The sequence below is a fragment of the Telopea speciosissima genome, chromosome 1, assembly GCF_018873765.1.
Source record: "Telopea speciosissima isolate NSW1024214 ecotype Mountain lineage chromosome 1, Tspe_v1, whole genome shotgun sequence".
Classification (NCBI taxonomy): domain Eukaryota; kingdom Viridiplantae; phylum Streptophyta; class Magnoliopsida; order Proteales; family Proteaceae; genus Telopea; species Telopea speciosissima.
Window position 1 is genome coordinate 17,139,461 of NC_057916.1, and position 15,759 is coordinate 17,155,219.

Below are 15,759 nucleotides of genomic sequence, written 5' to 3' on the forward strand. Positions count from 1 at the left end.
CCTACAGGCTTATAGGCAACGGTAAAACCTTTGAAGGGCTTGTGCTTAGAGGAGGTTTGCTAAGAGTTTAAGGATTAGTATAAGAAGGACATTATTCCTGTTACTCTTGCTTGACAGCCTTTTTTTTATTTTTATTTTTTGAGTAAAATGCTTGACAACAATCAATTGCATAAAATGGATAATTCTGTCAATGGGAATAAATACACTATTTACACTAGCAGTACAAGCAATAGGACACTGCCACAAAAAAAAATACATGGGTCTACTGAACTTGATAAAGACATTAACCGAATTGTTAGTGAGAATATCCAGTGTGGCTTTGATCATAATCCATGAATCTCTAGCTGTTCGCCCATGTGGTTCACAGAAGAGACAGTCATTGCTCATTGCTTCAGGTGAAAACCAATAACAGATATAGCCCAAGCTCAGTTCTTGAAAGCCCTTTTTCTACTATTATTTGTCTGACCAGATAGAAAAACCAGCACTAGACTATGCTCCTTCCCTATTCTTGGTTGGAAGCAATTGTTTTATTTGTGAAATTGCATCTAATTAACATTTTAAACTTGAAGAGTTCTGTTTGAACCTCATTGTTGTGTGTTCATATGAACTCCAAATTGATGAAGCCACAATTTTCTATCTATTGTGTCTAAAGAGTTACATAAATCCCTGGGCTCTAAAAGTTTCCTCCCTTCCTTTACACTGGTAATTTGATGAATAATCAGTCGGTCAGGTCTGCTTATACTTGGGGTCATCTTAAGCCACTATTATATATTGTTGGAGTTGTAAGAGCTTGAATACCTTGCTGCTGGCCTAATATTTAGGTGTTTATATTGCTGATAATTGATGTATAAAGTGTTGTTCTTCTTGCTGTTATGTTGCTTTGGTTTTCTAATTTCAATAAAATTATATGTAACAAGGTATTGATTTTAGGTACCAAACTGGAAAAGAGAATCTTAGGTAATAAAGCTATGTTGATTTTCGTCAATATAATTATCAACAATTTTTTAATTATAGTATTATTCATGATAATGGGTGGTATAATCATAATTATTATGGATTACTAATGAACATAATGGCATTTATGTCATTATTTTGTAGAAAAGAAGTGATTTTGTAAAATGTCTACCAAACACTGTTTCTGTTCGTGGATCAGAAATGTAACTGTTTTACTAAACATTGTTTTTATTCCACGAGACCATTCTCACAACAAGGAATCGAAAAAAGAGCACTTCTGTGAAAAGAACATTCTCCTAGAACGGAAGTGTTACCAAACGGGGCCTAATTAGTCTCTCTCTCTCTCTCTCTCTCAACAAGGGAATCTCTGAACTTTTCCTCTCTCTAAAGCTCCACCACCTCTGCAACCATAAACACCGGATCATCCACGCTACAATCCCTTTAGTGGAATCTGGAGGATTTTATATCGTTTCTGACAAGATTATGGGTGGGGTTATTCTTTGTCTGGGTTTTGATTGGTTTGTGGTTTAATTTTTATTTAATGAGGCTTCTCTATAGATTTGTGAGGCTTATTTGACTGGGTTTGATGTTTTGGAATTGCAGTTTTCATTGTCTCTTTCAGCTTCTTTCTTAGTTCTATATTTTTATTTAAATGGGCCATGCACTGTTTGGCTGGTTTTCTTGATTAGTTCTCCCTTTTCCAGTGGGAAGATTTAGGAGTGGGTTTGTGAAATTCTTTTGACTGCGAGTAGTTTATGAGCTATGCAATTGGTTCTCTAAATCATAAAAGAAAGGTGGTTTTATTTTGATTTTCACTAAATTCCTTGATTGTGCTAAACTCAACACAAATTTGACCCTTCTGTCTTTCATATTCAAGGAAATGTCGTTATGATCACAAAAGCCCATGAACTAAATACCTTGGTTGCGAGGGTTCTGTTTAGTTTTCAATTGTTTTGCTTAGTGGCCTTCTTGTATTATGAAATTTCTTGTATTACTTGTATACTGAGCATTGCTTGTATTAATACTTTATATACCAAGCTGCAGTGTTTACATTCTCTGTTTTGCTAATCTTTTCTGCTAGTCAACTTTAGTCCTATTAATCTTTAATCGTGCTGATGTTTGACGAAATGACTATGCAATTGATTCATTGATTTTTGTTCTACGATAATCTTATGGGATGTATGAATGGATTCAGTATTTAGCTATTATATTATGTTTATTTCCTTTGAACGGTCATCTATTGATGGATTTGTATTCTATGTGCTATTATTATGTTTATTGAATGATGTATATGCCTATTTTATAGTGAATATATGTCCGTGTTTTTACAAAGGAACAATATTAAAAACGTATTTTAAATACGTAACATATTATTGTTGTACATGTTTTTTAACGCCGAATTTTTTAATTAGTATTGACATCTAGGTCCGTTTAATACCCATACACAGCCGTACCTTTTTTTTTGTCCATCCCCGATTATACTAACTATGGTCCAATTAAGCACAAAGCCCACCGACCACGTTGAGGTCCTTGAGGTGTTGAACTTTGGTAGATTATGGCCCACTTTTCTCCAGTTTCATTGATTCATGAGTCCCAGCCAACCTGCAACTGCAACTGATAAAGAGAAGCTCGAGCTTGACCTGCAGGTGTAACACAACAAGTTCTATTAAAATCTAGTCTTTTAAAAGAGCTTGAAAAGTGAAAGAGTGTTGCAGAGAGCAGCAGAGGATTCCAGCAATCTTTCCCCCAGGCAGTCTCTTCATAGTCTGATCAAACAGGTTTGTGCTCTGTTCTGCTTCCTTCCCACCCTCTCTCTCCGAAGTGGAAAAGAGGAATCTTATTTTTTAAGGCAGAGCAGCTTTATCTTTTCACTTGACCATGTCTACGCTTCATGAGATTTATATTAAGTTTATCTTGTTGTAGAGTAATGATAAATTGAAGAATATCTTACATGGCATATAGTCAAGGGCGTGATTTCTTATTCTGTGACATGTGTGGAACATTGCTTTCTTTGGAGTCACATACGCTTGCTAAGTGTCCATTATGTGGATGCAAGCGCGGCGCAGAAGGTGATGCTTTGCTTTTTATTGTTCTATTTTTTTATTAGCATCCCCTCATCATTCCCCCTTACTCTTTTTTCTTTTCTGATGCAAGGTTAGTTATCTCTATATTCTCTTTTCTCATTTATGAAATCAAAGTATTGCAGTATATTCGCTGATTATCTTTAGGAGATTTTTTGTTTTTTGGTTTCACAGACTTACTAATTTACTGTGTAAGATAACTTTTCTTTTAATTTGAATTGGATCATAAATTGCAGACATCAGCTTTTATTTCTGGTATGGTCAAGTTAGCATAGAGGTAGCTTGTTAAGTTGTGTATCTTGGTGGTAATAGCATAGGAAGTTTAACACAATTCTTAGCTTCTAAGAACATTATTGACTCAATTTAGCGAATTGGACTGAATACCCAGCTGAAATCCTCACAAGTCATAGTATTGAAATTTAGGTGTGGCTAGTTGTCACCAACATAAAGGGTGGAAAGCATGAATATACTATCAGTAAGAATTAAAAAAAGAATGTTCCAGTGCACGAGGCTCCCACTACTGTAGGTTCTGGGAGGCGCAAATGTATGCAGCCTTAACTTCGCTTCGCGGAGAGGCTGTTTCCATGTTTCAAACCTGCAACCTAACCATTGCGCCAATGCTCACCCACTATACCATCAGCTCTAATTATGTGAATGAAATTCCTAGGTTGTGATGTTAAGAATGGTTTGAGAACTCGGTTTCGGTATTGGTTTCACCCAGCCAGAAAACCGAGTTGGGCCGAGATCTCGGCGGGTTGGTGCATTTTTTTTTATTAAATCAGTAGCTGGTTTCAGTGGGTTTTTGACCAAGTTTGTCATGAAACTGGTATACAGCCTATTTTGAGCCATTTAAACACAATGACACTATCAGATTGTCCAAAATCAAAGTCCAAATAATAACTTCGGACCCTAGTTTGGTAGGCTGCAATGTACTATTATTAGGCCCTATTCTACACATAATTTAGTAATAGAAAGCAATCAAAACATATAATTAATATAAAACAACTTAAATAAGTATTACAAATGTAAAAGTGTAAAATACATCAATCCTAACATAGACATCTACCATGCCAAGCCATTTTGCCATGTAAGCCTCTGAATGTGCCTCATAGGATTCCCATATCACAGTGCTGCTAAAGAATCGCATGTAGTTTTCCACACAAATCATATAAGTGTTGTCATCGACTAACCGAAGGTACCCTATCCTAGGGTATGGAAGAGGTTGTTGCGATGAGATCGATCCACTGCTACTGCCACTAGGTTGTTGAAATACCATCGGCATGTATGGCTGGGTTGGATGTAGCTTCTCCGCGCAATCCAGCGAATTTCCGGTGGAAAATGGGAGCAAAACCCTGCAATTTGGGTGGGGGGGTGTGTGTTCTCTGCCGAGATGAGTGAGAGTAGAGAGATCTCGACTGGTCTCGGTCAAAATGTGCATTATTTATACAGGGCCAGATGCTTAATTGAACCGAGATCTCGCCGAGATATTGTAATCCTTTAGTATCGCCCATTATCTCGTCTCGCCATCTCAAAAAAATAAAAAAGTTTTTAGAGAGTTCTTGTTCCATGATGTCAGGTATAAGTGGTTAATTTTAAAGGGTCTTATGTGGTCAAAGCATCATATGGGAAGTTATGCAGATTGCAGAAGCTTTTTGCGCTTTTAATGTTGCAATAATGCCTCATTCATCATGATTCAAGAAGCTTCCTTTGATGTAATATGTAACAAGGTACTAAAACTCGGGTCTTGGTACCAACTTGACTCTTGGAAAAACTGAGACGAGTCGAGATCTCGCCGAGATATGTCGAGTTTTGTCCAATTAGGTAAGGTATTTAGGTGGTAGGTGGGTTAAAATAATGGGTCGAAACCGAGATCCAACCGAGATCTCGCCGAGATATTGCATTTTTGAGACTCATAGGCAGTCTCGTCTCGGCTTTTCCAAAAACTGAGAAACTCAGCGACATCTCGCCATCGACTTCTCGAACTATGATATGTAAAGAGGAGTGAAACTTTGTCTTTAGGGAACGTAAAAAGTTGTTAACAGAACTGAAGAATATCCAGTTTCTTAGTTGGCTACTGGCTACCACATTTCTTCCCCCTCTCCATGAATGAAAAATTCATTCAATTGCTTCCTTGCAACTGAGAATCTCAATTGTTTGACTTGTTAATTTATTACCAACACTTACTGACTTTTCTGACGAATTGATTTACCTGCTTCAAATTTAAAATGCTTACCTTAAAAGCAGAATGATTGTTTCTCTTTGCCTACGTCTTCTACCTCCTATTGAAATTTGTTTAGTTTGTTGACCAGCGTATAAAAGTGTGTTTTCTGAATCTCTTATTTTCATGCTGGTCTTTTGTATCCCTAGAGCTCATCTCAATCACATTGATATGTTATTGTGTGTTGTATTAATAATGCCTTTTCTTATATGGCCTATTCTTCTTGTGGTATTCCTGCTTGTTTCTAAATCAATATTCTACATTTATCATTTTTAATTTTTTTAAAAGTTTTTCTTAATTTCACTAGTTGCCTTTTACAGATATTATTAACAAAGAAACATCCTACACAGTAACTGCTGAGGTATGGGTTTTTTTTGGGAGTTCTCTTCTTTTTAGATGGCCACTGAAATAATATGCATGAAGCAAACCCTGTAGTAGAAATATAGATTAGAATAGTGTTTTTTTTTTTTTCAATTAGAAATCTAGATATAAAATATGAACATAATATAAATTGTTCTTATTCTTATTGCTTCTTTATCTGTCACTATTTTCAAATGTTTGAGATATCATATCCAACCTGAACAAAACTGTGTCAGTGCAGAGCATACTTCTGGCTTCATATTGTTATGAAGTTTGTGACCTTTTCTTTTTGGGGGTGGGGGGAGGGGGGCTGCCAAAAACTTTTTCTAGTATGATATCTACAGTCCAGAGTCTACAACCTCCATTGTAGAATGCAAATTAGGGACATGCCCAACTTGTCATCTGTTCATGATGCAAGGAACTTAGGATAACAGGATAATATTGGGTTTGGGTGCTCTGTATCCCTTTTGTAATTGGAAGGAGGGATTGTAAGATGCCTACTCTATTTATGTGTTTCATAAATGACACTTTCTTATGCCTTATTCCCAAAGTTGACAACCCAGAAGCAGCTTAACAACTTCGTCCGATCAGCCTTTATAATGTTGTGTCTAAAGTCATAACAAAAATTATGGCAGCCTGTCTTCAGCTTATACTCCCCGATATAATCTTTCCGGCGCAGTCAGCATTTGTCAATGGAAGGCTCATCTCGGACAATGTATACATAGCTCATGAGATTTATCATTATATTACTAAATGGAAAAGAGGTGAGAAAAAAATTGTTGCATTAACCTTGACATGAGAAAAGCTTCTGAACACGTTGAATGATCTTTTGTGAAGCAAATGCTCCACCGCCTTGGCTTTTGTGATAAGTGGGTCCAAATGGTCATGTGTTGCATTACAACAACAACAACTACTTAGCCTTATCCCAACTAAATGGAATCGACTACATGGAGCCTAAGCTATGCATGGCATTACATCTGTCAAATACTGTATTTTACATAATGGCAGCGAAGGCCAATATTTCTCCCCCAGCTGTGGAATCCATTAGGGTGATCCCATTTCCCCTGCCCTCTCTATTCTTTGTTCTCATGCCCTGAGTTGCATCTTATTACATGCTGAAAGTGCACGCCTAATTCAGGGCATTCGAGAGCGGAGTCGTTCGGCGCCAGTTACCCATTTACTATTCCCTGATGATTACCTCACTCAAAGACTATCTTGACTTTTACTTCAGAGCAAGTGGCCAAGCTATAAATTTGAAGAAATCCTCACTTACTTTTAGCCCCAATACAGCTACAAGATTCAAGTACTGGTTCTCCCGTGTTCTTAAAATTCCATATGGCGACGGTCTGCACGAATATCTAGGCTTTCCCACCGACCTCGGTGTCTCTAATGTGCAGGTATTCAAATAGATTAATGACAAATGGTTAGAAGATTGGAGGGCTGGAAGTAGCATTTACTGTCTCAGGTTGGAAAGGAAGTCTTACTTAAGACAAAGGCCCTCTCCCTGTCCATGTATGCTTCAGCCCACTTCAAGCTGCCTGCTGCCCATCACAACCGTCTTAGCTCTGTTGCTGCAAATTTCTTTTGGGGAGAAAGGGACAAGTCTCAAAAGATCCGTTGTATATGGTGGGAAATGTCTCTCCCTCTCTAAAGAAAATGGTGGTTTGGGATTTAGAGACCTTAAACTTCACAACCTAGCTCTTCTCGCAAAGGTTGCTTGGAGACTTTGGAAAGAATCTGACTCCCCTTGGGGCCTTTTGTGAAATCAATCTACTTCCCAAACATGAATTTCTTGCAAGCTTTGCTGGGCTCCCAGCCGTCTTGGGTGTGGATGAGCATCATGGAGGGCCAAAATCTGCTCGAAGCTGCTCTCCTTTGGCAGGTTCACACAGGAGATCATATCAGAATTTGGGAGGACAAATGGGTCCCATCCCTTCAACAACAACAAACTCAGCCTTATGCCAACTTAATGGGGTCAGCTACATAGATCCAAACACAACAAAGGAAAACTGAGTGCTAGCACACACACAAGGAGGGGTGGGGGGAGGACTGCCAAATGAAAGATGCAATATGCAAGATGAAAGATAGTAAAAGGGAAGAAGTCCAACCCAACACGATAGGAGAATCCCAGCTAAGTGGGGTCTGCAACATGGATCCTTGCCCTCCAATAGGCCCTATCCGAAGGTATACTTGGTGCAAGACCTAGGCTATATGCAAGATGAAAGAGGGAAGAAGTCCAACCCAACACGACAGGAGAATCTCAGCTAAGTAGGGTCTGCAATATGGATCCTTACCCTCCAATAGGCCCTATCCGAAGGCATACTTGGTACAAGACCTAGGCTATGCATGCCCTTCCTCACCACTTCTCCTATGGTCATTTTTGGCCTTCCCCTAGCTCTTTTAGCTCCTTCAATTGGGATCATATCACTCCTTACTGGGGCGTCCCTAGGCCTCCATTGAATATGACCATACCACCTTAAACAACTCTCTCAGAGCTTATCACTGATCAGGGTGACTCCCATATCCGCTCTAATACGTTCATTTCGTATTTTATCCTTCCTTGTTTTTCCACACATCCATCTTAACATCCTCATCTCTGTTACACAAAACTTATCAATATGATACTTCTTAACTGCCTAACATTCTACCTCATACATCATAGCCGGTCGTACAACAGTCCTATAGAACTTTCCTTTAAGCTTTAAAGGAATACGTTGCTCACACAACACTCCAGACGTACCTCGTCATTTCATCCATCCCACTTTAATTCTCTGTGAGACATCTTCCTCTATGCCACCGTCTTTACTTATGATTGAGCCCAGATATCTGAAATAGTCACTTTGTAGTATCTCTCTATCTTCAATTCGCACCATATCAGTATCCATCACGGTGTGACTAAAATTGCACAACATATACTCCATCTTTGTTCTACTAATCTTAAATCCTTTTGTTTCCAAGGTTAACCTCCAAAACTCTAACTTAGAGTTAATCCCTTCTTTTGTCTCATCCACAAAAACGATAGCATCAACGAAGAGCATACACCATGGGAACTCATCTTAAATGTTCTTCGATAGATCGTTCATGATAAGCGCGAATAGATATGGGCTTAAGGCTGATCCCTAGTGAAACCCAATCGTAATTGGGAATTCCCTTCCCTGGCCTCCCACAGATCTCACACTAGTCACCACACCCTCATACATATCTTTAATAACATCCACATATTTGCTAAAAACTCCTCTCCTCACTAGGACACGTTGGATTAAATCTCTAAGGACTCGGTCATAAGCTTTTTCCAAGTCAATAAAGACCATATGGAGATTCTTCTTGCTTTCTCTATATCTTTCCATGAGCCTCCTCAATAAGTAGATAGCTTCAGTCGTGGATCTACCTGCCATAAAGCCAAATTGGTTCACCGAGATATGAGAGTCTCTTCTCAAACAGGCTTCAATAACCTTCGCCCAAAGTTTCATTGTGTGACTCATAAGCTTAATGCTTCTATAGTTGTTGCAACTTTGGATATCACCTTTATTTTTGTAGATCGGAACTATAATGCTTCTCCACCACTCATCTGGCATCTTCCTTGTGTTCAAAATCCTGTTAAACAAATTGGTGAACCAATAAACTCCACAGCCTCCAAGGGTTTTCCAGACTTCTATTGGAATCTCATCTCGGCCTGGGGTCTTGCTTGCTTTCATCTTTTTGTTAGAATAAGTAGTTCTACTCGATAGGGTTAGTTCTGTCCTTTTTTATGTTATTTCGCCCTTAGCCGATTCTTCTTGGGTATTCCTAATTAGAATCGGCAAGGGTAGCTTTCCTATTTATAGTGTGATTATCTGTAACTCTCTTAATATAAATAAAGTAGCTTGGTGATCCATATTGATCGCTCAAGCATTCAGTTTTACAGGGTTTCTAACATGGTATCAGAGCAAAATCTGATCTAGGAAGTTCTCCAAGTTTTTTCTGGTTTTTTTTTCTTCCCCCCTCCCACGGTTTCTGGTTTCTCCCTTCTCCACTACTCTCGGCTCCTCTCTTTCACTTAGAGCAGCACCTATGAGGTGATCTAATGAAGATTTAGATGCTGCCCTCGAATTCACCTCATTGAAGACTGATAGACAAAGCTATAGGAGGTTTGGGTTTTATTGCTAGAGGTCAGCTTGATCGGCCAATCTTTGCTACATCTGAACCTTTGGTTATTTCATCCATCTTGGCTGCAGAGACACTAGCTATCAGATCTGGCGTCTCGGCCAGCCGTGAATGTGTTGAAAATATTGAAGTGGAGTCCAATAACAAGGATATCATATCCTTCATTCATGGAACCAGCCCCTCTCCATCTTCTATCCTCTCAATTGTCTGTGATATCACCCATCTTTGTACGTACTTTCAGTCAATCTCTTTCGCTTATATTCTCAGAGAGATTAACATCGTGGCTGACTCTTTGGCTAGGAAGGCCCTATCCTTGTCGAAACCGATAGATTGGCCTATCTCCATTTCTTCGATTCAGGAGCTTTGTATTTTTGATTCCTTGTGTCATTCTCGGCCTAATCAATAGATTTCCTTCTACCCCACCCCCACCAAAAAAAAAGAAAGAATTAGAATATTACCTCTATGGCTTTGTAGGATCAAATTATTCTGTCTACTCTTAAGGCTCTTTGTTACCGTGCTGAATATGATCACGCACCTTACCTATCTGGACATCTTTTGAAGTGAAGCCATAATAAATCAGTGAAGGTGTCCAATCCACATTCTGCTGTGCTCAATGTGATCTCCCCTCTCACCTGTTTGCATGCATTGAATTCTTGCCTGGTTACGTATTAGTGTCTTGGCGTCATTTTCTAGTTTGTTTGAATGCCTAACTTTGTTTTTACCCCTACTATTTCAGGATATAAGAAGGGAGCTTGGCATTGAACCCTTCGTGCAACTGGATGGGATTAGCTCTGACGAGGGAACAGTGCAAAGAGCTGTGGTTAGTGCAACTCGCTATATTTAATGGAGCAGAGCTGCTGTGCTGTTAATTCAATGCTGGTTCTTATATTGTGTGATGTTTGACAGGTAAATGAACCATGTCCACGCTGCCGGCATCCACAACTTGAATATTACACTAAACAGGTAAAGGACCTTTTACATTCTATGCTTCCACTTTATATCTTATTCAACAGTATAAGCTAGTAATCTGTGACTCCCTAAAATCTTGGTCCACCAATTCTCTTGTTTTTTTTTTCTTATCTTTTTCCAGCTACGGTCAGCAGATGAAGGGCAGACTGTTTTCTATGAGTGCCCTAAGTGCAGGCATAAATTTTCTATCAATACATGAGCGAGCGTTCACTGTGGTTTCATACAAAAGCTTGACAATATATTTTTATGGGGAAGGGGGTTGTGTGGCTACGCTGTCGACCTGAGGATGATATTTAGATTTCCTTGAACGCTTGAAGGTGAAAATGGTGAATGAATTTGAAGTGATGAATGGAAAATTTGTGGTCCATAAATGGGATCCCCCAAAATTTTTATTAGCCTTACGAACCCCTTAATTTAAGGGTTAGGGGTAATTTTTCCTTTTACCAGGTGAGTAAACTTGTTATCGATGCTCGAAAACATCTCACATGAATTTGAAAATCGCTGCCAAAATATAGTAAACAGCAAACCAATAACAGATGTCTGTGATAAGCACAATTGCTGCATAATAATTCTTTAAAAAGAGGACTACAGACTTGAGGGATTTAGGTTGGGGCTTGTGTTTCCAATTTCAATTGTTAGAGGTCAACGACTCAACGCAATCGTAATGAAAATCTGCTTTTCACAATGTGTAGGTGACAAAAACTCCAAGTTTTGTTTTTATCATCTATATGAACAGAAATTATGGTAACATAAAGAGTCTCATATGTTATTTTGCATAAAATGTTATGGATAAAGTAAGGGTGTTAAACGGTCTGGTTTGGTTTGAACCGTTTCATTAAACGGTCGCAATTTTGAAACAATTATCGATCAATTTATTAAACGTTTTTACAGTTTCGGTCTTAAATGGTTTGGTTTGTACTCGGTAAACAGTTTCTGTTTGATTTTGACGCATTTATGAATGCATGGGCTGGGCCTGGGTTATATGTGATCATGCAAGAAGTCTCAGTATGACTGTATAATGGTGAAATTCTTAGTTGTCCCTAATTATGCAGGTAAAAAATTTCTCAGTATGACTGTATTATGGGGAAATTTCTTAGTTGTCCCTAATTAACCAGGTAAATGGAAGGATAAGAATCAATATTCCCCTGTTTACAAATAAGGGTCTGAATTCCTTGACCTTACCCTCTAATTTAGGGTTGGGTAAAGGAGTACCCATTGCCTCCCTCTCAGTAGATCTTTCTGCCAATATCCTAAACTCCTGAAGAATATGCTCATGTACGGTACGCTGGTTTTTGGAATTAATCCCTCCCAGTGGATCAAATTGCAGCTTCGTCGCAATTAGAAGGAACGGAAGAGAGGATTGACTTAAAAAACGGTAAAATGAAAGTTTTTCTAATCATGATTGTGAAAATTACTTAAAACTATTATCATATTTGGCATGTTTTACAATTAGTTACACAATCATGTAAGATAATGGTTACCAAAGTTTATATTTTAGTATTAACTTGAATTCACTTCCCTTCTTTTCCCTTTGTTTCATTTGCAATCTAACTAAGCATGTATAATTTTATTTTATTTTGGTAATTAGTGAATTTATTGACGAGAACGGATACAACTCCTACCGACTGCCACAAAGAGAGCAGCTAGGCAGGGATCGGAATTAGGCCAAACAGTTCGCTTCGTAACAGACTGGGCCCTCCTGGCCAGGAAATTAGCGACAACATTTGCATTCCTGGAAATGTGCTAGAAGCTGCACTCATCAAAATAAGAAGCTAGATGAAGAATATCCTCAACCATTGGCCGAATAGAGAGAGCCGAGGTACCACCCCTACTGAGAAGAGCAGTAATGACCTCTAAACTATCACTCTCAACAATAATCGAGAGGGTGCCTTCCGAAATGGCTTCAAGAAGGCCCTGTTGAATGGCGATCGCTTCCCCCACCACCACCTTCGAGAAGGGAACCGGATCCGAAACAGCCACAATACAGCGCCCAAGGTGATCTCTAATGAGAAAACCGATGCCACACTTGTTTCTCTCCTTGCACAGGGAAGCATGTCCATTGAGCTTAACTTTTCCTGAGGGAGGGCAGCGCCAGATTTGATCACTGAGGGGTCTCGCTGGACGAGGGGGAGCTTGGGAAGATCTACGTGCCTTAAGAAACTCCATACACGCTGCGGAGGCAGCAAGAAGGACTTCATTTGGGGTCCAAGCTTTCTTGTTGAAAAGGAGATCGTTGCGAGCTGACCATAAATACTAGAGAATAAAGGAGCACAGAATTTGACATGCCTTCATCTGATCTTTAGAGGAACTGTTGAAGACGCCCCAGGTTTCTAACCATTCATGAATTCTGATATTTTCGCGCATGGGAATTCTATGAGAAAGTGCGCTCCCAAACCAGACGCATCTTGCGAAGTCGCAACTCAGCAGAACATGAGAGCTCGTCTCTTCTAGAGGCACCACACCAATGACAAATATTCTCAACCGGGATCCGTCTATGATTTAGAGCTGAAGCTGTTGCGACCCCATCAGCACACACTCTCCATAAAAAACTCCGGATCTTGGGGAGAGTATCAAAACTCCAAATCTGCTTCCAAATTACTTCAGGTACATCATCCCACAGATGATGAGACGAAGAGGAAGCTCTCGAAGCCATCGCCTCCTTCTCTTGGTTGTAGAGAACATAATAAGCACTCTTCACAGAGAAGGTGCCATCCTGAGACCCACCCCAAATTTTCTGATCCTCAAAGTTAAACAAGCGAAGCTAGATCTTAAGGATGGCAGCCTGATCAGAAGGGTGAAAGTAACGCTCCAACAGAGACCTGTTCCAGCACCTATTATCATGATCTATAAGCTCAGCCACCAAAGTAAGAGGACAGTCCTCGTCGGGGGGATGCAGAAGTTTAAAGCCTCGGGCGGAAGGGATCCACAAATCATCTCTAATATTGATATGATCACCAGACCCTACCTGCCACAGTAAACCAGATTTGAGAACTTCACGACCCAGCAAAATACTTCTCCAGGCCCAAGAGGGAGACAAGCTCAGGGGCGCCGCCAAGAAATCACAACTAGGATAATAGATACTCTTCATAAATAAAGCCCAAGGAGAACCAGGGTTACTCCACAAATTCCAAGCTACCTTCGCAAGCAAAGCCTTGTTATGGAGAGCGGGATCCCTAAACCCCAAACCCCCTTTTTCCTTTGATAAGCACATATGCGACCAAGACACCCAATGGAGCTTCTTCTTATTGTTGGCATCCCCCCAATAAAAGTTGAAGCGGCCTTGCGAAGATGAGCATGGTGAGAAGCAGGAAGCTTGAAATGAGAAGAAGCATAGTTGGCTAAAGAAAAGGCCACTGATTTCAACATTACCTCTTTTCCTGCATAAGAGAGTAACTTCTGTTTCCAACCCTCAAACTTTCTTCCAACCTTATCAGAAATTTCTCTAAAGAGGGTAGCCGTAGAGGATCCAAACTGGGTAGGTAAGCCCAAGTATTTATTAAAACCCTTACCATAACTTACTTTTAGGATGCGCGAAAACCATCTTTTGAATTTCAAGGGAACGTTTGGGGTAAAGGAGAGGGAGGACTTCTGCAAATTCACTGCTTGGCCACTCGCCTTGCAATAAATGTCGAGGCAATCACGAAGGTGGCACACCTCAGTTAACTTCATCTCAGAGAACAACAGGTAGTCGTCTGCAAAAAGCAAGTGAGTAACCGGCTTTGCTCTATTCTGAATTCTAATCCCCTTCAAAAGGCCTGAATTTTCAGCCTTACTGATAACCCCACTAAGAGCTTGCGAACATAAAATGAAGAGAGCCGGGGAAAGGGGGTCTCCTTGCCGAACACCCCGGGTAGGGAACACAGTACCACGCACCACTCCATTGATAAGAATTTTGTATGACACCGAGCGCAACATGTATAATTTAGGGTTGTATAGGTTAGTAGGAAGACATTTTTTTGCCTAAAAGATTTTGATTAACTTTGTCCATGTATCAAACATGGATGGAACCAATAAAAAAAGGATCTCACACCCATTTTATTGGTTGAATTTCAGCTCCAAACAAGTAGGGGAAGGATGGAACCAATAAAAAGAGGATCTCACACCCATTTTATTGGTTGAATTTCAGCTCCAAACAAGTAGGGGAAGTGCCTTAGAAAGTGTGTTAAAGTTTCTCTCCTGTTTCTCTATAAACAAGGCCAATAGTTCTCTGTGGGGAACGTGGTCCCTTTGTGTACAGGGGCCAATGGGAGCATATGTAGCAGCATCAATAGGACAGTCATTACCGCCTTTCATGGGGATCAGGGCAGTCATTTTCGCCCTCCCATATGTTGGATGCAAGGATTACACTACACTCCCCCACAAAGAATACTTCCACACACACACACACACACACACACACCACACAAAATTGCATTCCAATTGACACTCTCTCTCTCTCTCACACACACACAAAATTGCATTCCAATTGACACTCTCTCTCTCTCTCTCACTCACACACACACACACACAAATTGCATTCCAATTGCATTCTCTCTCTCAATATAAGAACTAACAATTAAAGAAAACCTACAAGCGTATTTAGGCCACTGGTTCCCTTTTAGCCTTCGCATTGAGCACCTTCATAATCCAAATCTCATGGTTCAATTAAGAATTTAATCATCAACTCAAGGTTTACCAAGTCTGGTAAAGCCCGTATCCTCCTTATTGTCATTTCAATTACACCTTATTTTTTCTGGGTCTTGAGAAATAATCTGATTATCAGAAATACTAAGCCAAAACCTTACCATCTCCTTAGCCAGATTAGCAAATGGGAATGTGATCTCTAGCTATCCTCTTGTCTAATTGATACCGCCAACTTTCAACCACAACCCCTGCCCTCTCTAGCACCCCACTTTTGCCTTAGCCTTGTTGTCTAATTAATTCCCTCAACTGTCAACCACAACCCCTACCTCCAGCCTCCCCTAGTTTTACCTTAACCTTCCAACTGATAGCCCACCCCATCATTAGCACTGATGGCAGCTTCGATCCATTTAT

The 15,759-nt window shown here is 39.8% G+C and overlaps 2 protein-coding genes across 2 annotated transcripts; one reads left to right on the forward strand and one right to left on the reverse strand.

Moving 5' to 3' along the window:
• Positions 1–2,471: 2,471 nt before the first annotated feature.
• Positions 2,472–10,946, forward strand: LOC122659424 (DNA-directed RNA polymerase I subunit RPA12). The gene is made up of 6 exons (XM_043854539.1): positions 2,472–2,732; positions 2,878–3,023; positions 5,574–5,614; positions 10,493–10,576; positions 10,663–10,719; positions 10,847–10,946. Exons 2-6 carry the CDS (start codon positions 2,906–2,908, stop codon positions 10,922–10,924), a joined length of 378 nt encoding a protein of 125 aa, XP_043710474.1. The 5' UTR covers positions 2,472–2,732; positions 2,878–2,905; the 3' UTR covers positions 10,925–10,946.
• A 1,522-nt stretch (positions 10,947–12,468) lies between these two features.
• LOC122664553 lies at positions 12,469–13,378 on the reverse strand. The gene is made up of 2 exons (XM_043860455.1): positions 13,121–13,378; positions 12,469–12,978 (listed from the first exon to the last, which is right to left on the reverse strand). Exons 1-2 carry the CDS (start codon positions 13,376–13,378, stop codon positions 12,469–12,471), a joined length of 768 nt encoding a protein of 255 aa, XP_043716390.1.
• Between the last annotated feature and the right edge of the window lie 2,381 nt (positions 13,379–15,759).